Raw genomic sequence first — 24,123 nt, forward strand, 5'->3', positions numbered from 1 at the left:
AGAGAATTATTGTGATGGTTTTTAATGTTGGAAATAATTGTGATATATATCCATTGTATAGGTATATGATGCTTAGAAAAGTCGTGGATGCAGGAAATGACTGGTGACAGAAAATAAGACACTGTAGTGGGTTAGTAAGGGTTATAAAGAAGGGAGTGCATAGAGGAAAAGGCAAAGGTGACATCAAGGGGCAGACTTGGAAGGAAAAAGAGAAAAACTTCAGTTTTTGTGACAAGAGCAAAAGCAGGGCAGGTGGACAATAAAGTATGATGGAATGGGAGAAAAAAAGCAAGGGAGTTAACTGTCAATCAGCACGTACCTGGGAGCCACATTTTTAACCAATAATAGAAATAATATTCTTAACTGCAAGGTGGTCTTCTCTGCCAACCAAAAACAATTGATGGTGTCACTACATAGAGCTAAGAATTCTCAGATATACCGTGGCATATTTTAAGCTATTCATGTGAAAACAAAAAGATTGTTTTTCAATTTTACTGTGAATTGCCTAAATGGACTTGGGAAAAATCCACAGTTCCAGGAATAACATGTATAGAATTGTTTGTACGTTTGGGAAGCTTGCCAGGTGCCCTTGGCCTGGATTGGCCGCTGTCTTGGACAGGATGCTGGGCTCGATGGACCCTTGGTCTTTTCCCAGTGTGGCATTACTTATGTACTTATATTGGACTCTATCACTAAAAGGAGAATTTGTAAATGCCATTGTGCATACCTTTTTAGTGCATGAAACAGCATTTGCAAATGTTCTGTGCTATGAAAGTTTATTCTTTGCACATACGTGAAATTCCAGTTAAATTAATACTTTTAGTCTGATGTAATATGTGCTACGTGGCATTACTACATCCTAATTTATGTTAAGTATCACAGGCCTCATTGCATAACATTGGAACTGTGATGCATAATATATTTTGGGGTGCAGTAACACCAGAGGACACACTATTGCATCAGAACCTTAGGTGCTTGTAAAGCAAAATCATGCAAAGTGGCTCATTTAGGGACCCTTTTACTAAGGTGTGGAAGGGCTAACATGCGGGTAGTGCATGCCAAATCAGCACTATCACCTGGCTAGCGCATGCACCCGGTGGTAATTCTGAGTTTGGCACGTGCCAAATCCTACGGTAAAAAGTAATTATCTAGAAAATAGATAATTATTTTTTACCGTAGGATTTGGCACGTGCCAAACTCAGAATTACCACCGGGTGCATGTGCTAGCCTGGTGATAGTGCTGATTTGGCATGCACTACCCGCATGTTAGCCCTTCCACACCTTAGTAAAAGGGTCCCTAAATGAGCCACTTTGCATGATTTTGCTTTACAAGCACCTAAGGTTCTGATACAATAGTGTGTCCTCTGGTGTTACTGCACCCCAAAATATATTATGCATCACAGTTCCAATGTTATGCAATGAGGCCTGTGATACTTAACGGGGGAGGGGCATTCCCGGTGGTAATCAGCAGTTGGCGTGCACTGCATGGTTACTGCACAGTTAGTGCATGAGCCCTTACCATTAGGTCAATGGGTGGCAGTAAGGGCTCAGGCTGTAAATAGTTTTGACAGAAAACTATTGCATACAATTTGTGTAATGTTTTGCTCAACTTGATACATAGGCCTCATTATCTTTGCTCTTATAAACTACTACTACTACTACTTATCACTTATATAGTGCTACAAGGCATACGCAGCGCTGTACACCATACATGAAAAGACAGTCCCTGCTCAAAGAGCTCACAATCTAAATAGGACAAGCAAACAGACAGAACAACTAAGAGGTAAGGGAATTAAAGAGGTGGGGATAAAAGGGTACAGGGCCCAAAATTGCAGTTTGACCTTTTTTGATTAGGTTTCATTCCCATTAGATACAGAAAGGACTAGAAGTCATCTATGTGATGGCCCCTCTGTGTAGTACAGTAAACCCTGGCCAGTTGCCAAAGAAATCTAATCAACCGTCAACTGTGAGTGATGCGCCTCTGACTGCTCCATTACACTACCTGTACAACTGAAATTACTAATGAACTGAAAAAGGTTTCCCAGGCAGGGATTAGAACCCATCTGCATTAACTCCCAGAAATGTCACTGCTAAGAAGTGTGCAGAGGAATTCTATAATGGCACCTAAAATTGCATGTGTAAATTTGGGAAGTGGTTTTATTAAAATAGTTACCCGACGTGGCCACATTTTGCCCTCAGACTGTGTCAGAGGTAAAAGACTAAAAGGGGTTAAAACTAGGTATACCCCTTATAGTTAACATGTCAAACCACTTAACTCACTTCTCAACTTGTCTTGATCCACTCGTATCAGTTTATCAGCAGCGTCATCTGATCCAAGTGGTTCAAGACAAGTTGAGAAGTGAGTTAAGTGGTTTGACATGTTAACTATAAGGGGTATACCTAGTTTATACCCCTTTTAGTCTTTTTACCCCTGATGAAGCCTGAGGGCGAAACATGGCCACATCGAGTAACTGTTTTAATAAAACCACTTCTCTTTTATTTAGTTGTTATTTTTTTGTTTTGTTTTTTTACTTGATCTGCTTTTATGTCATTTTATTTAAGCAAGCAGATTGGTGTCTCTTGTTTTCTTCATGAGTAAATTTGGGTGCACATCCAATTTGCAAGCAAAATTTAATTGAATAATGAGCTTATTAGTGCCAATAATTGGGAGCTAACGATTAATTGTTGTCTTTAGTTGGCTACAATTTGGATTTATGTGCGCATCTTGGTAAACGCTATTCTTTAAAGAATACAATCAAAATTTTTAGCGTGCAACTGAAAAGGGGGCATGGCCATGAGAGGGGCATGGGTGGGTCAGGGGCATTCACTAAAGATTTGCTCACTATTATAGAATCAGAGAAAAATGTAGGCAGATACAGACCATATGGCCTATCCATGCCATCTACTCTCCCTATCACTCCCTTAGAGATCCGATGTACTTGTCCCAAGCTGTCTTGAATTCAGATACTGTTTTCATCTCCACCACTTCCACCAGGAGGCCGTTCCATGAAATCACCACCCTTTCCGTGAAGTTTCTCCTCAGGTTACTTCTGACTCTATCTCCTTTCACCTTCATCCTATGCCCCTTCATTCCAGAGCTTCCTTTCAACTGAAAGAGACTCGCCTCCTGTGTATTTATATCGTGTAGGTATTTAAATATCTCTATCATATCTCTCTTCTCACACCTTTCTTCCAAAGTATGCATATTGAAATCTTTGACTGTCCCCATACACTTTATGACGAAGACCAATGACCATTTTAGTAGCCACCTTCTGGACCAACTCCATCCTGTTTATATCTTATTGAAGGTGCAGTCTCCAGAATTGTACACAATATTCTAAATGAGATCTCACCAGTCTTATACAAGGGCTTCATCACCTCCTTTCTCTATGCACCCAAGAATCCTTCTAGCTTTTGCTGTCACCTCTTCTACCTGTTTGGCCACCTTAGATCATCACATACGATCACACCCAAGTCCTGCTCCCCTTTTGTGCACAAAAGTTCTTTGCCCCCTAAGCTGTACCATTCCCTCGGGTTTTTGCAGCCCAAATGTATGATTCTGTATTTTTTTTTATCATTAATCTTAGTTGCCAAATTCCAGACCATTCCTCTAGCATTGCTAAGTCCTTCCTCATGTTATCCACACCATCTGAGGTGTATACTGTATTGCAGATTTTGGTATCATCGGCAAGATGCAAACCAAGTCCTTCAACAATGTCACTTACAAAAATGTTAAAAGGAATTGGCCCAAGAACCAAACCTTGTGGCAAACCACTGATAACATCTTTTTCCTCAGAATGAGCTCCATTTACCACTATCCTCTGTCATCTTCCACTCAACCAGTTCCTTAGCAGTCACTTTAGGGCCATACCAAGGGCACTTATTTATTAGTCGTCTATGCCAGAGGTTTTCAATCCAGTCCTCGGGGAACACCCAGCCAGTTGTGGTTTTCAGGATATCCCTATTGAATTCAATGGAGATAGCCTGAAAACCTCGACCGGCTGGGTGTGCCCGGAGGACTAGGTTGAAAACCCATGTCCATGTGGAACCCTGTAAAAGGCTTTGCTAAAATCTAAATCTAGAGTTTTCCCTTGATCCAACTCTCTGGTCACCCAGTCAAAGAAATTAATCAGATTTGTCTGACAAGACCTGCCTCTAGTGAAACCATGTTGCCTCGGGTCTGTAATCCATTGGATTCCAAAATCTTTACTGTTTTACTACAAAAGTCAGACTTACCCAGCCGGTGGTTCCCAACCTCTTCCTCACTTTCGCTTTTGTAGAGAGAGACCACATCCGTTCTTCTCCAGTCCTATGGAACCACTCCCGACTAGAGAAGCATTGAAAAGATCAACCAATGGAGCTGCTAGAAGTTCCCTAAGTTCCTTCAGTTCCCTTGGATGTATGCCATCCAGCCCCATCACTTTGTACATCTTTAGCCAGCTCCTCACGAACACAGTCCTCTGAAAATCGTTCAGGGACTACCACCCCTCCATTCCTATTTGTGTTTGTCTTCTGCGGTCCTGCTCCTGGCCCTTCAACTGTGAACACAGAACAGAAATATTTGTTAAGCAATTCCACCCTATCTTTATCAGCCTCTATATATTCCTCCCCTTCACCTTTGAGTCTCACTATGCCACTTTTGCACTTCCTCCTATCACTAATATCTCTAAAAATATCTTGTCCCTCCCATTTTACCATAGTGGTTATTTTTTCTTCCATTTGCATCTTTGCTTTCCTGGCTTCTCTTCCAGCTTTTCTTAGCTCTTCCAGATATTGTCAACTGTCTTCCGATTTCTGCGATCTCTTATTATTTATAAAAGCTAAACCAGTGGCTCCCAAACCTGGTCCTAGACGCACCTCAGCCAGTCAGGTTTTCAGGATATCCACACCACTTTACTCAGGATATCCACAATTAATATAAGTACATAAGTGTTGCCATACTGGGACAGAGCGAAGGTCCATCAAGCACAGTATCCTGTTTCCAACAGTGGCCAATCTAGGTCACAAGTACCTAGCAAGAACCCAGAACAGTACAATACATTTATGCTCCTTATCACAGAAATAAGCAGTGGATTTTCCCAAGTCCATTATAATAATGGCTTATTGCCTTTTCTTTTAGGAAGATATCCAAACCTTTTTTAAACCCCGCTAATCTAACTGCTTTTACCACATTCTCTGGCAACGAATTTCAGTTTAATTACACGTTGAGTGAAGAAGTATTTTCTCCGATTCATTTTAAATTTACTACTCTATAGCTTCATTACGTACCCCTAGTCCTAGTATTTTTGGAAAGAATAAAAAAGCAATTCACATCTACCCGTTCCACTCCACTCGGTATTTTATATACCTCTATCATATCTCCCCTCAGCCATCTTTTCTCCAAGCTGAAGAACCCAAGCTGTTTCAGCCTTTCCTGATAGGGAAGTCGTCCCATCCCCTTTATCATTTTCGTTGCCCTTCTCTGTACCTTTTCTAATTCCACTATATCTTTTTTGAGATGCGGTGACCAGAATTTCACACAGTGTTCAAGGTGTGGCCGCACTACGGAGCGATACAAAGGCATTATAGCATCCTTATTTTTATTTTCCATTTCTTTCCTAATAATACCTAACATTCTATTTGCTGCCGCAGCACACTGAGCAGAGGGTTTCAAAGTATTGTCAACGATGATTCCTAGATCCTTTTTCTGGTCAGTGACTCCTAATGTGGAACCTTGCATCACTAGCTATAGTTTGGGTTCCTCTTTTCCAATGCATCACTTTGCACTTGCTCACATTAAACATCATCTGCCATTTGGATGCCCAGTCTTCCAGTCTCGTAAGATCGTCTTGCAATTTTTCACAATCCTCTTGCTATTTAACAACTTTGAATAACTGTGTTGTCGGCAAATTTAATTACCTCACTAGTTATTCCCATATCTAGATCATTTATAAATATGTTAAAAAGCAGCGGTCCCAACACAAACCCCTGCGGAACCCCACTATTTAACCCTACTCTCTGTTTTCTATCCTTTAACCAGTTTTTAATCCACAATGGAACACTACTTCCTATTCCATGAATTTCCAATTTCCTCTGGAGTCTTTCATGAGGTACTTTGTCAAATGCCTTTTGAAAATCCAGATACACAATATCAACTGGCTCACCTTCATCTACATGTTCGTTCACCCCTTCAAAGAAATTTAGTAGATTGTGAGGCAAGATTTCCCTTCACTAAATCCATGTTGGCTTTGACTCATTAATCCGTGCTTTTGAATATGCTCTGTAATTTTGTTCTTTATATAGTCTCTACCATTTTGCCTGGCACTGATGTCTTTAATTTCCCAGATTACCTCTGGAACCCTTTTTAAAAATCGGTGTTATGTTGGCCACCCTCCAATCTTCTGGTACCATGCTTGATTTTAAAGATAAATTACATATTACTAACAATAGTTCTGCAAGTTCATTTTTCAATTCTATTAATACTCTAGGATGTATACCATCTGATCCTGGCAATTTGCTGCTCTTCCACTTGTCAAATTGTCCCATTACATCTTCCAGGTTTACAGAGATTTGATTCAGTGTCTGATTCATCAGCATTGAATAGCATTTCTGGCACCGGTATCTCTCCCACATTTTCCTTGGTGAAGACCGAAGCAAAGAATTAATTTAATCTCTCCACTATGGATTTGTCATCTAGTGGTCCAACCGATTCTTTTGCCGGCTTCTTGCTTTTAATATACCTAAAAATGTTTTTTACTATATGTTTTTGCCTCCAACGCAGTCTTCTTTTCAAAGTCTCACTTTGCCTTCCTTATCAGCACTTTGCATTTGATTTGCCATTCTTTATGTAGTTTTCTATTATTTTCAGTTGGATCCTACTTCCATGTTCTGAAGGATTTTCTTTTAGCTCTAATAGCTTCCTTCACCTCACTTTTTAATCATGCCGCAGTCATTTGGTCTTCCTTTCTTCTTTTTTAATAGATAGAATATAATTAGCCTGGGCATCCAGGATGGTATTTTTGAACAGCATCCACACCTGATGTAAATATTCATGAGAGAGATTTGCATGCATTGCCTCCACTGTATGCAAATCTCTCTCATTAATTTTCATTGAGTAACTACCATATATGAATATCAATTCTTTATTACTGTCAAAAAGATATTAAAATATTTCACAATACTCCAATATTGTATACCAGATTCTCCTATAGTTCTATTTTACTCATTCACAACTCTAACATACCTTCTTTCACAACCTACCACATTCATACTATCCATCTTAACTCACACAGATTTTTTGCAAAGGTGCAATACACATAATATTCCTACTTATTTTTTCATAGCAATATTTTTTTAAGTCCTTTACTCTTAATTACTTTCCACAATGTGGCTCCTTCCTGTTGTTAGTAAACTTTTCTTCTAGAAGATTTTTCACTAGAATGTCACTATGCTTGCCTTTCCAACCTACTTGCTTGTCTTGGAGCCATTTCCCTTTTGCCAACAGGCTACTATAAATGTCATGCTTCTGCATTGCACGTTGCTTTATAATGCGACTTCCTCCACCCTTTTCAACAAAGCTTCAAAGACATTTATGCACTTTTTTTTCCTTCAAATCTGTGATAATTTTCTTTCTTTCCACTGCTATTGTCCTCTTAAGATATTAACCAAGTCAAACCCTACGCACTCAATACGTTTTGCTTACTGCATCTTCAGGGATTTAACTTCCATCTCAATATTTCACCCCCAGTACATTTCTTTCACAGCGTCTTCAAAAGTTTCACTGAATAACAAACATATAGTTAAAACATAGAAGAATCTGCATTCATCTGTTTAATCTATTTAAATTCTTTATATCATCTGCTTTCATTCTCATTTCCTACCTTTTCTTAAATTGTGACTGCATATTCACGATGGGACTCAAACAGGTGACTGGAGCAATGGCGCTGAGGCTTCTGAATGCCAAAGCCTGCGCACTGCTTTTTACTGATACTAAGGATGGCGTCAGTAACCTGGGATATCACACGCAAATTCCCATCCATTCCACCTCCTTATTGAGCCCCTTGGGGATTACAGTATGCCATTCAAAAATTACTACTACTACTTAACATTTCTAAAGCGCTACTAGGGTTACGCAGCACTGTACAATTTAACATAGAGGGACGGGACTTCCGGTGGAGGCATGGAGCGGTGAAGACGTGAGACAGAACTGCTCCGGGGCGCATATTTAAATCGGCGCTCGTAGAAGCGAACACCCACCCAAAAACCGAAGCAAATACCAGCAAAGACATCTAACGCATAAATTGGCTAGAGGTGGTGGCTGAGGAGGCGCGGATGGCTGCGAAAGCGGCTCGAAAAGATCTTAAAGAAAAAGCCCGCGCCGCGGAGAACAAAATGGCGGACAGGGCCACGCCAGCATCGCCGTCGCCAGGCACATCATGGGCTGCAGAAATCACGGAAGAGGTGAGGGCAGCGGTGGAACAAGCGGTGGGCAATAAATTGCAATTAATATTAGATAAACTAGAAGGGCTGACTGAGAAGCACACGCAACTGTTTACCGAGCTTCAGGAAGTGCAGCGCAGAGTCGGGATAGCGGAGGAGGATATCCAAAAGGTCTCAGAGGAGCACCCGAGAATGCGGGCGCGCCTTGCAGAGGTGGAAGCAAAGCTCGACGATCTCGAAAATCGTTCGAGACGGAACAATTTGCGCCTTGTGGGGCTGCCTGAAACCCTGCCTGAGCGGAATCTCTGTATATTCTTAGAAAAATGGCTGCCGACGGCACTTAGCAATGAGGAGTTGGCAACAGCATTAAGGGTGGAAAGAGCGCACAGACTTGGCCAGAGGAGAGAGGATACAGGCAGGCCTCGAGTGGTGATCCTGAGGATCTTAAATTATGCCCATAAAATGCTCATCTTACAAGAACTGCGTGCAGGAAAGCAACTGGAATACAAAAGCAAAAAAATCTTCTGTTTCCAAGATTATTCCACTGCAGTGTCCACAGCAAGAAAGGGCTTTGCACCGCTATGCACCAAACTTGTTGGGCTTAAATACAGATTCAGCCTTCTATATCCAGCTAAGCTCAAACTGCTGGAAAATGGCCAAGCAGTCTACTTTGAGAAAGTGGAGGAAGCAACTAAATATGTAGACCGGATGCTAGCCAAAGAGCGTGAGGGATGAGACAAAAAGGAAGCTTTATTAAGGAAAGAAGAGATTACACTGAGCATTGGTCGCAGGTCAAAGGCCTCAGTGGAGATGGACTGGTTTATACAAACGCGAAGTATAGTCATGTTTGGACTATATGAATATTGTTATGAAAGTTAAGCAAGTAGCAAGTTATAAGGGAGACTGGCTGGCTTGTATCGGGAGAAGAGCCGTTGCATACTTTTGTTGTTTGAATTTTTGAAAGTTGGTGGTTGGCTCAGTTGCTGGAAGCATCAAGGACATTTGGCATAGCAGATAACTAATGTCAGAGGCAAGAAGGAGGAGCAGCGGACGTAAAGGATGCAGACAGTGGCTGTTTGAATCTCCACTGGGGAGTTATTGTGCGCCAAGTACAAGCAAAGTGGAAAAATGTGGTTGTTTGGGCTAACAGACATGGTCTTTTGAGGATTACAGCTGGCCAAATGAATACTGGTACAGTGCAGGGCTGGCGCAGCTATGAGCCTGAGGAGAACTGAAGGTATTTGCGAGGGACATGAACAGAAGAGACATTTTCGTTTATTTGGTTTTAATATAAAAAGCTTGATGAGAAATAAGCATTGGTGACGGAGTGGGTGGGTGGGGATAGTCACAGATACGTGAGGCGCCCTAGCCTTGGAAATCAGGAAGTTCTGCCAATAGGCAAGGGACGACAGATGGTGGGTATAGAGGGAGAAGGGGATACGGGGGGGAGGGAGGGAGGATGGGAGGGAGGGGGAAGGGAAGGGGAGAGGAAACCCTTGTATGCATGGAATTGGAAGGAGAGAAGTATGAAAGAGAATTTCGGGGTGGCCCAAAGAAGCATGAGGGAGGGGAGGGCGGAGGCTGGGACGCTCTCTCTATGTGTAAGAAAGAAGAGTGTACGTAAAGCTTTGCAAGTACGACACAAAACTGAGAGAGGTGTGACATGACAACATTGCAATGCATAACATGGAATGTGGGGGGCATTCACTCTCCGATTAAGAGGCAAAAAATCCTGAAAATGTTGAATGATAAAAAAGTGTCCATAGCGTTCTTTCAGGAAACACATCTTACGAAGGATGAGCATAAGAAGTTGAAAACCTGGTGGGTGGGAGAGATATATGATGCACCAGCAGTTGGGAAAAAGGGGGGAGTGGTGATATTGATAAGGAAAAACTTGAATGTAGAGGTTAAGAAGGTGGTGGCTGATAGAGGGGGGAGATATGTTATAGCTTCAGTGGTGGTGGAGAGACAGCCACTTCTGCTATGCAATATATATGCTCCCAATACCTATGATAGGAAGTTTGTTACTCAAGTCACACGCACAATCCATAGTCTGGGTGATATACCCTTATTGGTAGGAGGAGACCTGAATGATGTAATGGACCCGACTTGGGATAGGTCTCAACCAACTGGGAGGGATCTGGCCAGAAAGGAGAGAGGTAATTCTAGAATTTGTGACATGTTAGAACTGGTAGATGCATGGAGAATATTACACCCGGTAGACAAAGATTTTACGCATCTTTCCAGAGCGCACCAAACGTTATCTAGAATAGACTATATATGGATCTCTAGAGAGCTACTAACAAAAGTGGAGGAGGCGCAGATAGGTCCCATAACGATTTCTGACCATGCATGGGTGAGAGTTCAGATTAAAATAGGAGAGGGAGGATATCAACTAGGATCTTGGCGGTTTCCAACTTATCTTTATCGTGACCCCCAGTTCTTGCCCTTCCTGGTGGAGAAATGGAGAGATTATAGCAACAACAATGAACAACATAGGATAGATCCTATACTCTATTGGGAAGCGGCGAAGGCGGTACTACGGGGGGATATAATATCCTATCTAGCTTTTAAAAAACGGGCCAGAAATAGGGAGGTGACGAGGCTGGAAAGACAGGTAGTAGCGCTGCGGAAGAAATATGGGGTACATCATGAACTAAGATTTAAAAGGCAGTTACTGGAGACACAACAGGCCCTTAATGAACTTTTGCACGAGCAAGCGCAAAAAACGAACATATATTATAAATACAAGCTGTATAGGTTTGCTAATAAAAGTGGCAGACTGCTAGCTCGAATCGCTCATAGGCGATTTAGTGCCAAAAAAATACTTGTAATGGAGGGTAGTACGGGAACACGGGTAAATACAGATGAAAGTATAGTTAAAATACTGGGGGACTTTTTTGGCAGCCTATATGCAAAACAAAAAGACCTAGTGAGACCTAGCGAGACTTATCTTCATAGTGTGGATCTGCCACAGATCTCAGAAGAGGATGCAGAGGTACTAAATGCTCCTATTACAGAAGAGGAGGTAGTCCTTGTAATTAAAGGGAGCAAATTGGGGAAGGCACCGGGGCCGGATGGCCTGAGGAATGAATTTTACAAGCTTCTAAATAGTGAGATCAGTCCTGTATTGACCGAAGTATTTAATGATCACATACAACAAGGACAGCTGCCTAGACACCTAAATAGAGCGCAAATTAGTGTATTGCCAAAACCAGGTAAGCCAACTGATAAACCAGACTCGTATAGACCAATATCATTGCTGAACACTGAATTAAAACTTTTAGCAAAGATATTGGCAAACCGGCTAGCAAGATGTTTACCATCACTAATTATAGACTCACAAGTGGGGTTCACGTGTGGGAGGGTTATAGCTAAGAATATGCGTAGAATATGGGTTGCCTTGGAAAAAATAAGAAATGATAGGAGCAAAGCCCTGCTTATTAGTTTCGACGCCGAAAAGGCGTTCGATCGAGTTGATTGGACTTATTTGTTTGCAGTGTTGGAGGCCTATGGGATCACAGGCTCATTTGCGAGGGCAGTAAGAACTTTGTATACGAATCCGCAGGCTCAGATATTTGCTAATGGGCTACGGTCTGACTGGTTCCCAATAAAGAGAGGCACGAGACAAGGATGCCCATTGTCGCCTCTACTTTTCATATTGGCATTGGACCCTCTTCTCAGAGAAATCCAATCCAACGCTGATATTCAGGGAGTCCAGATTCGTGATCATAGCTTTAAAACAGCAGCCTTCGCGGATGATCTACTGGTATTAATCACTGATCCAAAACGATCTCTACCACATCTTATGGAAAGTTTAAAGGAGTACGGGGAATATTCGGGATTCAGATTGAATTACCTGAAGTCTGAAGCACTAGCTAGTCATGCAGAACTTGAGGGAGAGTGGGGAGATAGATTCCCTATAAGGTGGGCAAGGGGTTCCTTTAGGTATCTGGGAATACAGCTCCCTATGGACACCAGACAAATTTATGACTTGAATGTCGCTAAATTATTAAAGGATACTCAGGAGCAATTATCCCGTTGGGCTGGGCTACCTGTGTCCCTCATGGGCAGGATACAACTATTTCGAATGATACTTTTCCCGCGCTGGCTTTATGTACTACAAGCGTTACCGTTACGCCTGGGAAGGCGAGAGCTGGTAGCTTTGCGAAAACTAGTAGTGAAGTATTGCTGGGCTGGTAGAAAACCTAGGATGAAGTGGCAATATCTAATAGGAAATTGGAGGCAAGGAGGGTTAGGCATTCCAGACATGAGGATATATAATCAGGCATGTTTATTGAGACATTTGAGGGATTGGGTCCTTGATACAAACACCTACACGGATGTGAATCTAGAGAGGGCATACTTCCATCCTTGGCACCTGAATTACCTACTTCATGTTAGAAGGAAAGGGCAACTACCGGAAAAAGCTAAAGATAGTATGTTGCTGGGACCGCTATGGCAAGTGTGGCGGGAACTGGTACAAAGGTGGGGTCAGGATCCAACGGCTAGCAGACTATTACCTCTTGTTGGGAATAAGGATTTTACACCGGGCAGTGATAATGCAGTGTTTCGTGCGCTTCAAGGTCAAGGGGTGGAACTATTGGGTAGCTTTCTCAGAGACGATAATACTGTGATTTCCATAGTTGACTTTCAATGTAAGTGTTCAGGGGGGCCACTGGGGATATTGGCTTATCATCAGCTCGCCCATTACATACTTAGCATCCCAAAGGAAGGACTAACTCAAAGCTTTGAGATTAAGCTGAGGGAATTTTTGGAAGGGGATGCGTTGGGGCAGGTCTCTGTATCTTGGTTTGTTAGAGAGCTGGAGAAAGGGCTACCACGGAGGAGGGTAATTGAGGTGGCGATGAAGTGGGGAACTGAAAGCCATAGGAATATCTCTGAATACCACTTACAACAATCAGTGAGGGGCATGCAGAAGGTGATACATAGTGCAGAGTTGCAAGAGTGTCATTATAGAATAATACATAGGGCATACCTGTCTCCCAGAAGGGCATTTCATGCACGGGTGGCAGAAACGGATGGGTGCCTAAAATGTGGACAGGGCGGTGCAAATTTAACACACTGTATATGGCAATGTGCGACCATAAAGGCATTTTGGAGGAGAATAGGCCAGTTTGTAAGGGAGGTTACAGGATGCCCAGTTCTAATTACGTTTGAAAGAATGCTGCTGAGTGGACCTGAACAATGGGGAATAGGGACACAGGGAGAAAGAATGTTCCTGAGCAAATCCTGTATAGTGGGGAAAAAGTGTATTATGAATCATTGGATACTGGACACCCCCCCTTCTTACTGGTACTGGCGAAATAGAATGCATCAATTGATGTTATGGGAAGCGAGAGGGGCGAGAGTGACACCAAAACGACAAGCACGGTTTTTGACGGTGTGGGGACAGTACATAAATTTGATCTCACCGAAAGCAAGAAGTCAAGTGCTTAATGGGCTGCCATGGGGAAATGGAGAAGATAGGTCGAGATAAGGAGGAACCATGCAACAAGGGGGGGGGGGTTGGGAGGGAGGAAAGGGATAAACCTAAGCTTTGGTCAATAAGATTGAGACTAAGGTATGCTTGATGATAGAATCTTGAACCAACAGAAGGTATGTTAAGGGAATGGGGGAGGGGGGAGAGGGGAGGTAGGGAGGGGGGGGGGGAAAGAGGACCGTTGATAAACCAGTTTATGTTAGCCTACTGTTGATAGCATTATGATAGGAATTGATGTACAATTGGATTAAGTGTTGTACTATTTTGAAGTATACTCAATAAAAATGCTTTAAACTAAACAGGGGAGGGGGGGGGAGAAAAAGATATTAGAAAATATTGATGATGCAGTTACGATGTATGTATGCAACTGTGACCTGTGTCTATGTTTACAAAGTGTTTGAATATACTGATGATGTTCACGCTGTTTATTATCATCAATAAAAATCGTTGAAACATAACATAGAGGGACGGTCCCTGCTCAAGGAGCTTACAATCTAAGAGACAAGTGAACGGACAGTCCGATAGGGGCGGTCAAATTGGGGCAGTCTGGATTTACTGAACGGTAAGAGTTAGGTGCCGAATGCAGCATTGAAGAGGTGGGTTTTAAGCAAAGACTTGAAGATGGGCAGGGAGGGGGCTTGGCGTAAGGGTTCAGGAAGGTTGTTCCAAGCATAGGGTGAAGCGAGGCAGAATGAGCGGAGCCTGGAGTTGGCGGTGTTGGAGAAGGGTACAGAGAGGAGGGATTTGTCCTGTGAACAGAGGTTACGGGCGGGAACATAAGGGGAGATGAGGGTAGAGAGGTAGTGAGGGGCAGCAGACTGAATGCATTTGTAGGTAAGAAGGAGAAGCTTGAATTGAATGCGGTATCTGATTGGAAGCCAGTGATGTGACCTGAGGAGAGGGGTGATAAGAGTATATCGGTTTTGGCGGAATATGAGACGTGCCGCAGAGTTCTGAACAGATTGAAGGGGGGATAGATGGCTAAGTGGGAGGCTGGTGAGGAGTAAGTTGCAGTAGTCAAATTAAACGTTGCTCCTTAACGAGCATTTTCTGGAGCAAATTACCCGCTCTAGTGACATCAAATTGTATCAAAACCAGAAATCTCAGTTCTGCCAAAGTATGATTATTAGAAATTCAATGTGTAAATCTTCTAGAAGAAAAGTTTATTAACAACAGGAAGGATCCACATTGTGGAAAATAATTAAGAATAAAGGACTTAAAAATATATTGGTATGAAAAAATAAGTAGGAATATTATGTGTATTGCACATTTCTGTACCTTTGCAAAAATCTGTGTGAGTTAAGATGGATAGTATGAATGTGGTAGGTTGTGAAAGAAGGTATGTTAGAGTTGTGAATGAGTAAAATAGAACTATAGGAGAATCTGGTATACAATATTGGAGTATTATGAAATATTTTAATATGTTTTTGATAGTAATAAAGAATTGATATTCATTTATGGTAGTTACTTTATAAGAAGGGATATTTAATTGCAGTAACTAGATTGAAAATTTAGGAATCTCATTGTAGTAGGTGAATTTTCATTGTGGATATCCTGAAAACCTGACTAGCTGGGGTGCCTCCAGGACCAGGTTTGGGAACCAATGGGCTAACCTCTTTTTGCTTACCTTTTCAGCTACTACTTTTGAGAACCAAAGTGGTCTCCTTTTCTTCTGACTTTTATTTACTTTCCTTACAAAAAGGTTTGTTGCCTGTATAATAGCTCCTTTCAGTTTTGCCCACTGCTTTCCAACCTGTTCCAGATGTTTCCATCCAGACAGCAATTCCTTGAGGTAATTCCCCATCTAAACAAAGTTAAATTTTTTTAAGTTTAGAACCTTCACTTTTCAATGAACCCTCCCCAAAACCACTCCATCTGGTAATCATTGGATGCCAGATGATCACCTACTATAACATCAGAAACACTCTCCCCATTAATAGGCACTAAATCCAGTATGGCTGCATCCTGCATGGGTTCCATTATCAACTGCTGGAACAGCTCCCACTGTAGAGAATCCAGGATCTCCCTGCTTTTAAAAGACCCTGCAGTAGTGGCATCTGGCATATTAAAATCACCAATTAAATCTCTGTCCATTTCTTCTCTCTGTGATGAAGGCCTGTATATCACACCAGTGTAAATACATTTACTACTCCCTCTTTCCAGATTGACCCACAGTACCTCTTTTGTAGGTGGTAAGGGCCGATATACTAATCACATGTTAAGCAGCATGCGGGAATGCAAACACACTAACTCAGTGTTTCCCAAGTCCAGTCCTGGAGTACCCCTTGCCAGTCAGGTTTTCAGAATATCTACAATGAATATGCATGAATGAGATTAGCATATAATGAAGGCAGTGCATGCAAATCAAGTTTATGCATATTCATTGTGGATATCCTGAAAACCTGACTGGCAAGGGGTACTCCAGGACTGGATTTGGGAAATACTGCACTAACTGATTAGTACAGAACAGCCCACTCTCCACCCCCAGACACGCCACCTCAGTGAAAAAATTAAATTTTTTTAAGCGCATGGTCTGCATGCACCCATTGCAAAATTACCGTGTCCCACAGTAAGCCCATTTTAGTTGCAGTAAGCACACGCTAGTGTTTAACGGAGCTTTGTAAAAGGTCCCCTATGAAAGTTAAGAGGGTTTTTACAGAATAGTGTTTAGACACCCTGCTAGCATTTACATGGATAAATGCACACATATGCACAGGCACATATGTCAAGGAAAGAAATGGAATAAAGTGTCACCTCTTCTGAGAGGTCTTCAACCGCTATCTATAGAGGCCCAAATGAGATTGAAACTTTATGCTCTGATTTTCAGAGTAATACATGGTACAGCTCCTTTCCTTTGTGCATCTGATACCTTTTTTTATCAAAGTAAAGGGATTCACATCTGGAAAATCAATTAACTTTATCTTTCCCATCAGCAAAACTAATGCTCTATAAACAGATTCATAATTTTTTGTTTTCTTAGCAGGCAGCTATAACATGAAATTCTTTACCAATAGTTATTAAGATAGAAACTTAGAAAAAAATTAAAAACCTATTTGTTTGGCAAATAGCTCAAAGAATAAATTTGTACTATTAAAGTTTAGCCTTCCATTTGTATCTTCCCAGTTTTGCTTATTCTGGTTAGTCTTTCGTAATCGGCACTGGATCCCTTTCTGGAAATTGCAGAATATAAGTGTAATATTATATTGACTTGTATTGGTATTTATGCTCGTATAATTTATTTATTTGTTACATTTGTATCACACATTTTCCCACCTATTTGCAGGCTCAATGTGGATTACATTGTACCGTGAAGGCATTTGCCAACTCCGGTAGAGAAACAAATACAAAGTGAAGTTATAGTCGAATAAGGTTCATATGTTACAGACACATTGGGAATCGTAGAGGAGAGTTATTGAGTGTTCATTACGAGCTTTAGTTACATTGTGAGCACTTAGATTATAAAATTGCTTTATTATTGTGTAATATTGCCTTATGGTGATTTTCTTATCAGTTGATACTTGTAATGTTTTGTTAAATGCAATAAATACATTTTTTTTAAAATTGCACTTCATGAGGGTAATTTCCTATGGGTCACTTAGCAAATGCCAAGCGAAGGAGTAGGCTAGTGGTTAGTGCAACTGACCTTGATCCTAGGGAAGTGGATTCAATTCCCACTACAGCTCCTTGTGACTCTGGGCAAGTCACGTAACCATCCATTTCCCCAGATACAAATAAGTACCTGTATGTATATATATACTATGTAAACCGTTTGAATGTAGTTGCAAAAACCACAGAAAGGCAGTATATCAAGTCCCATTCCCATTGTATTCCTGAAAAAGATGCAGAAATGTTTGAAAATGAAATCCCCATGCTTGCCCCAACATTACCACACTTCCCTGCTGAGGGCTTGAGGGAATTTTGAAAATGTTTTGTTTTCATATGTAAAACACTCATTTATGTAAATAATAAGAACATAAGAACTGCCGTACCAGGTCGGACCAAATGTCCATCTAGCCCAGTATTCTAGTTTTAACAGTGGTCAATCCAGGTCACAAGTACCTGGCAGGATCCCAGAAAGCAGAGAGATTCCATGCTGTTTATTCCATGTCTACCCTAATAACAGTTTATGAACTTTTCGTACAGGAATTATCCAAGTCAGCTATGCTCAAATATCAGTGCCACAAAAAAATTGGCGCTAAGCAGTATTCTCTAAAGGGCGCTCTGAGATGAGCGTTCTTTATAAATAGTGCTTAGAGGTAAACGTCATGCTTAAAGTTGAACATTGGTATTTATGTCAGCTGAAACCTGGTATAAATGCTGGCACTCAACTCATGGCATTTCAGCACATAAATGGCACTATTAGTTCAATCTTGTTTATTACAGCGAAATAGTGTAAAAATACAGCTACATCCATTTTCAAGAACTTGAAATACTATCAATCAGAACAATTACAACTATTTTCCCATCCCCTCTCTCTTCTCCCTTCCCCCCATCCCACCCTGGCTCCCCTTAGAAAGAATAAAACCATCAATACTATTAAAAATTCAAAAGACAACTTCTTGCACAAGAAGATAAGGTCAACCATAAAGATTCCCATGTCTCTTGACATTGTCATCTGAAAATGCTATCTAAAGTTGTAAATCTGTCCATGCGTATTTGAAAAATGGCGCTATCTATAAAACTGAACACAAACTTTCAGAATGCCCCTGATCTGCCCATACCTCTTCCCTGGCCATGCCCTCTTTTGAGTTATGCGCTGTGGGATTTAGGCGCTCAGGATTACAGATTAGTGCACAAGCAGATGCATGTGTAAATTCAAATTAGTGCCAATTAGGTGCAATTATGGATTATTAAGGCCCATTAATTCATACTAGATAGCTCATTAACTAGTTTGGTCTTGCGTGCATCTTGGATCCGTGCTTAAATTTAGTGCTGATCTTTCGGCACAATATATAGAATCCGGGGATAACTGTTTTTACCATATTATTGACAACAAATTCCCAGATCTTAATTATGTATTGAGTGAAAAAATATTTTCTCCTTGAAAATTGATCTTTATGTCTTATAAACATGACAGAAAGGTGCTTCTGAAACAGAAAAGTGTTGTCTGCCCATTTCTGTGGTTGTTAGAGGGATAGAGAGCCAAGTTACCCAGTTCCAGCAGAGAAACTTTTTTTGCCAGTCTTGGTTTTGAACTTACAACCCAAAGTGGTATTTGTAGTCTCTTGATTCTACCCATTGAAATGAACTCTGCTGCAAGTCCCATAATGGAATCAGGACATGGTTCTCAGAAATCCATGAATGACCTAAACCCTCCTTTTCTGAAAATGGGTAACTTGGCAGTTCTGGAAGAATGTTCTGGAAACAAGAGCAATAACAGAATTCAAGAATGTATGGGGTAACACACAAGAGGATCCCGAATTATATAGAAACATTTCCCTCTGTCTTTAGTACCTCTACATCAGCTTTCCTCAGTTATCATCTTTCCATGAGCCGGGCATTGCTACTTAATTCTCTGTCTCCCCTGCATACCGTATCTCTGGTTGACCTAAGTCTCTCCCCCGTCCTCCTCTATTTATGTGGCACAGAACATAGAGGTAGCTCTGGTACCGAGCACTTAGCTGAATGTTCCTAGATATCTTGCTCAAAGTACTGTATTTCTGTGTCCCTCACCATCCCTCTGGTACCTCCAGTGCATTTTTTCTAGCGAAAAAGATGCCGGTACTCAAATGGCAGGCCACCCTTCAGGGGTGATCAATGAGAGACCCACGCCACAATAGCCAGGCCCCCCCTGCAACCAGTCATAGAATCTATGACAAGGCAGAATTTGTGTATAGAACCTGAGCTCTTTCATTAAAACTTAGGAACCATGGGTCAATTTTAGCAAACAGTGGAAAAGGTGCCGGTACTCAGTACCCCCTAGTACCCCCTCAAAAAAAGCCCTGGGTACCTCACAACATTCCATTGCATCTGTTAGTTGTCCCAGCTTCCGGTACGCAATTGCCATGTGGTACTGGCTCATTGCACGATACTTGAGGCTCCATCCTTTCCCGTAATCATTCACCAGCTCAGCTGCCTTACATGGGAAGAACAAGGCCTTCTCGTAATCCTGCAGGACAGACAGACAGAAAGTACTAGATCTCCATTAAGGAGATGTGCTGCTTAGAGTTTGAGAGATCTGATTTAATCATACATGTTATCTCCCTTAAGGCTATTTGATGAAAAGCTTCACTGAGCTACCAATGAAAGGTATGAACCAAATCCAAATAAATAAACTCTGTGTGGCCCTGAGACACACAGAATAGTAATACCCTGATCTCTGCAAAGAAAATTATTATATAAGTGTAATCCACAAGATAATAAAATACAATGTAATCCCCAACTTAATATTGTCATCAGAGCCCATACTTCTGCCTAAATCTCTGCACAAGCCCCATTGCATTGGATATGTTCCCTAGAATCCTGGATCAGTCTATTATCAGGTTTGGAAATTAAGCAGATGTTCTGTAGAACACAGTAACACACCATAGTAGTAAGACAGTAACACTGCAAATGACGGCAGATAAAACCTGCACAGTCCATCCAGTCTGCCCAACAGGGTGGAATAAAATACACTTGATCCTGACATTTTCAGGACACAGACTATAGAAGTCTGCCCAGCACTGGCCTTATTTCCCCAACTACTGGAGCTGCTAAAGCCCACTCCAACCCACCCAACTCAGGTCTCTACCAAATCTGGAAAGTTTTCAAACACTTGGTTCTTTTCACCTCTACACTTTGCCCTTCTGCTGCATGGTTTATTGCTAATCTATAAACTTCCAGAATTTAGCTCAAATCTCTTCAAGTTCTTTTACATCTTTCTTCCCTCACCCCCTAGTTTAGGGCCTGAGTAACTAAGCTTTCTTTCCCCATAGACACAGAAAATCCTTAGTAAATCAGGCCCTTAGCATACTTAGGTAAATTGGTTTCAGATTAACAGTCCTAGTTTTGCCCTAGTATTGTATATGGACTTGTGGACCTACTGTTCATAAAGAAATCAGAACTAGAAGCCAAGCTATTAGCCAGCTTGTTCCCAATTATTTTGCCCTTACTGCCTTTACTGACCCACTTTTCCAGCCTTCTTTTTCTTCTTCCTGTTTTCTTAGAACCATAGACTATATGATCAGCAGTGGAAGATGCCTGGGCCCATCAATTCTGCCCACTTTACTTGCAGACTCTACATAATCTAAGGCTTCATTTGGGTTTCCTTATCACTAAGCGGCCTCTATGCTTGTTGTCTTTCAATGTTTGACAGTGTCTTCAAAAGCTCCTTCATTCCTTTTAAGATTAATACCATCATATATGAATAATCTTATTAAATTACTCCTTTGTAATGCTGTTTCTTCTTCTAGAGAATATCTTGTCTTACATTTCCCTATCTGTAAGAATGTGATATATAAAACAATTCACTCTGCTAATTTCTTCTATCAAGGCACCAAAATTTGGAATTCTCTTCCTAAATCAATCAAGTTTACAGATGACTACCTAACTTTCAGAAGTCTTCTAAAAACACATTTCTTCAGTCTGGCCTTTCTGAATACAAAAAACTGTATTTGAACTTAATCTCATTTTGTCCTTTTTTTCCCCCCTATCTAGTCCTGCCTAACTATACTTTATCCTATCCACCCTTAACTATTTGTTTGTCCCTGAGATAGTCTAGAACCCTGGTTACTTACTGCAATTGTATTAATTGGTTTCTTGAAGTTATTGTATTTTGTGTTATATTCTGTACATTATTATGTTTAATTCACTTATTGCTTGTTTGTAAACCACATTGAACTTGAGTCTATTTGGGGCTAATGTGTGGTATAAATGTCATAATAATCCTTCAGTATATTTATTGTTCCTTGATAAGTACATCCTCACCTTTCCTTTTCTGCATTGCTTCTCCTTCTTTCCCCTCCCCCTAGTACAATGTTTCTTCATCATAACCTCCATGTCCTAATCTTGGCCAGAGATGCCCATTTCCAGGAAGGAGACCTTTTGGCTAGTCTGTTTTTTTTTTTAACTTATGTCCCAGACCAATACATTATTTGTAGTCCCTGTTTCAATCTATCAGAAATCCAAGCCTTGCCTACAATTTTCCTCCTGGAATTGGGTAAGCCCTGCATATCACATATCACAATCTGATTTTAATGGTATACAATATGCATGAGGTAGATATTAAGGCTGAGGTGCCTATTGTATATCATTAAAATCAGATTGGCTTGAGGGGAGGGGTATTCACTGACAGTATTTTATGGCCAAAAAATGGGTCAGGTTTTCAGGATGTCTGTAATAAATATGCAGACAGAATTGCATACAATGGAAGTAGTTTGCATGCAAACTCCAAAATCTACCTCATGCATATTCATTAGGGGTATTCTGGAAGTTAAACCACTTGCAGCCCTTGAGGACCAGAACTGAATGCCACTGGTCTAGGGGATATTTCAGGACCTAGTGTATTGTTCCTCCCTACCTTGCTTTTAGTGAGTCACACCTCCATATTACCTTTAGTTGAGAGTAGAAACCTCCCAGACTGCAGCACACGCGACATTCTAGCATCTTGTCATCATTATTGTGAGAGTATCGCAGAGCCTTCTCAAAGCACTCTAGAGCCTTCTGGAAGTTGCTGAGACCCAGGTAGGCATTCCCCATGCTGAGACACACCTGTCCATTCAGCTGCAGACTGACTGTGGTCCCCTGCATATTTAGGCATGTCTTGCAATAAGAGATTGTTTTCTGGAATTCACACAGTTTCTCATTGCTGCGGGCCAGATTCAAGTAACTCTCTGTGAGGTAATCGGGATCCTCCATTTCCCGAGCTGTGTCAATCTGGATCACTGCAAGCTTGGAGGACATGATATTAGTTCAGAACACCTAGCACATTTTTGCCTTGGGAAAATAAAATAAATCAGTTATAAACTGACTGGTGTATGACCTGGTCAGAAGCTGTATTATGTCATGAAATATGTTAATTATAGCTCCTCTGAGCATGTGTATTCAGCATCTCCCTTACCTACATAAGAGCAACAACATTTCCATGGCAGCGAAATATCCTACTTTACATAATTTCTAGTAAAATACCCCAAGGTGTGCATTTTCAAAAGGTTAGGCACTGTTTCCTTAGTTTAAAATAGCCATATCAACCATATTCAGTTAAGTTGGTTTTAGCTGTGAAAATGTAAGTGAATGCATTAATGAGGTGCATTTGAACGGAATAGAAAAGATGATTCTGGGCGGCATGTCTGAAAACTAGGTATGTATATTTCACTTTCAAAACTATACAAACACTGCAGGAATGGCCTAGGCAGTTGTAGGCATGATGGTGGTGAGGTGGGGAGGGGGGGAGAGGAGGGGAATCCTCATAAGAACATAAGCATTGCCATAATGGGACAGACCAAAGGTCCATCAAGCCCAGTATCCTGTTTCCAACAGTGGCCAATCCAGGTTACAAGTACTTGGTAAGATCCTAAGAGAATACAACAGATTTTATACTGCTTATCCTAGAAATAAGAAGTGGATTTTCCCAAGTCCATTTTAATAATGGCTTATGGACTTTTCTTTTAGGAAACTATCGAAACTTTTTTAAAAGCCCGCTAAGCTTGCTTTTACCACATTCTTTGGCAATGAATTCCAGAGTTTAATTGCACATTGAATGAAGAAATATTTTCTCCGATTTGTTTTAAATATACTACTTAGTAGCTTCATTGCATGTCCCCTAGTCATTGTATTTTTGGAAAGCGTAAACAAGCGATTCACATCTACCCATTCCACTCAACATTTTATAGACCTCTTTCTCACCTCAGCCATCTCTTCTTCAAGCTGAAGAGCCCTAGTCTCTTTAGCGTTTCCTCGTAGGAAGTTGTCCCATCCCCTTTATCATTTTAGCGCACACAACTTAAGGCGCCATATATAGAATTTGGGGGTCTGTGCACATAAGGACAGATTCAGGAAATGGTGCTAAAAAAAAGAGTGCTCCGGGATGAGTGTTCTTTATAGAACTGCACATGGCACCAATTCTCATGCCCATTGAAACCTGGTGCAGATCCTGGGGCGTAAATTGGGCACATATCCCCAGTATTCTATAACACTGTGCAGAAATTATTGGAACACCCTTGACCCAACCATGCCCCTCCCATGGCCACGCTCCTTTTTGGGCTGCACACTATAGGATTTGGGCA

The 24,123-nt window shown here is 41.2% G+C and overlaps 1 protein-coding gene across 1 annotated transcript in view; it reads right to left on the reverse strand.

The window, feature by feature from the left end:
* The window catches only part of RAPSN (receptor associated protein of the synapse), an 85,748-nt gene that overhangs the window by 55,182 nt on the left and 6,443 nt on the right, over window positions 1-24,123 (reverse strand). The window contains exons 3-4 of the mRNA XM_030199488.1: window positions 22,451-22,789; window positions 19,872-20,030 (exon numbers count right to left, since the gene is read on the reverse strand). Coding sequence (XP_030055348.1) covers window positions 19,872-20,030; window positions 22,451-22,789 — 498 coding nt within the window. The remainder of the gene's footprint in view (window positions 1-19,871; window positions 20,031-22,450; window positions 22,790-24,123) is intronic.

Source organism: Microcaecilia unicolor, chromosome 4 (genome assembly GCF_901765095.1).
Source record: "Microcaecilia unicolor chromosome 4, aMicUni1.1, whole genome shotgun sequence".
Taxonomy (NCBI): domain Eukaryota; kingdom Metazoa; phylum Chordata; class Amphibia; order Gymnophiona; family Siphonopidae; genus Microcaecilia; species Microcaecilia unicolor.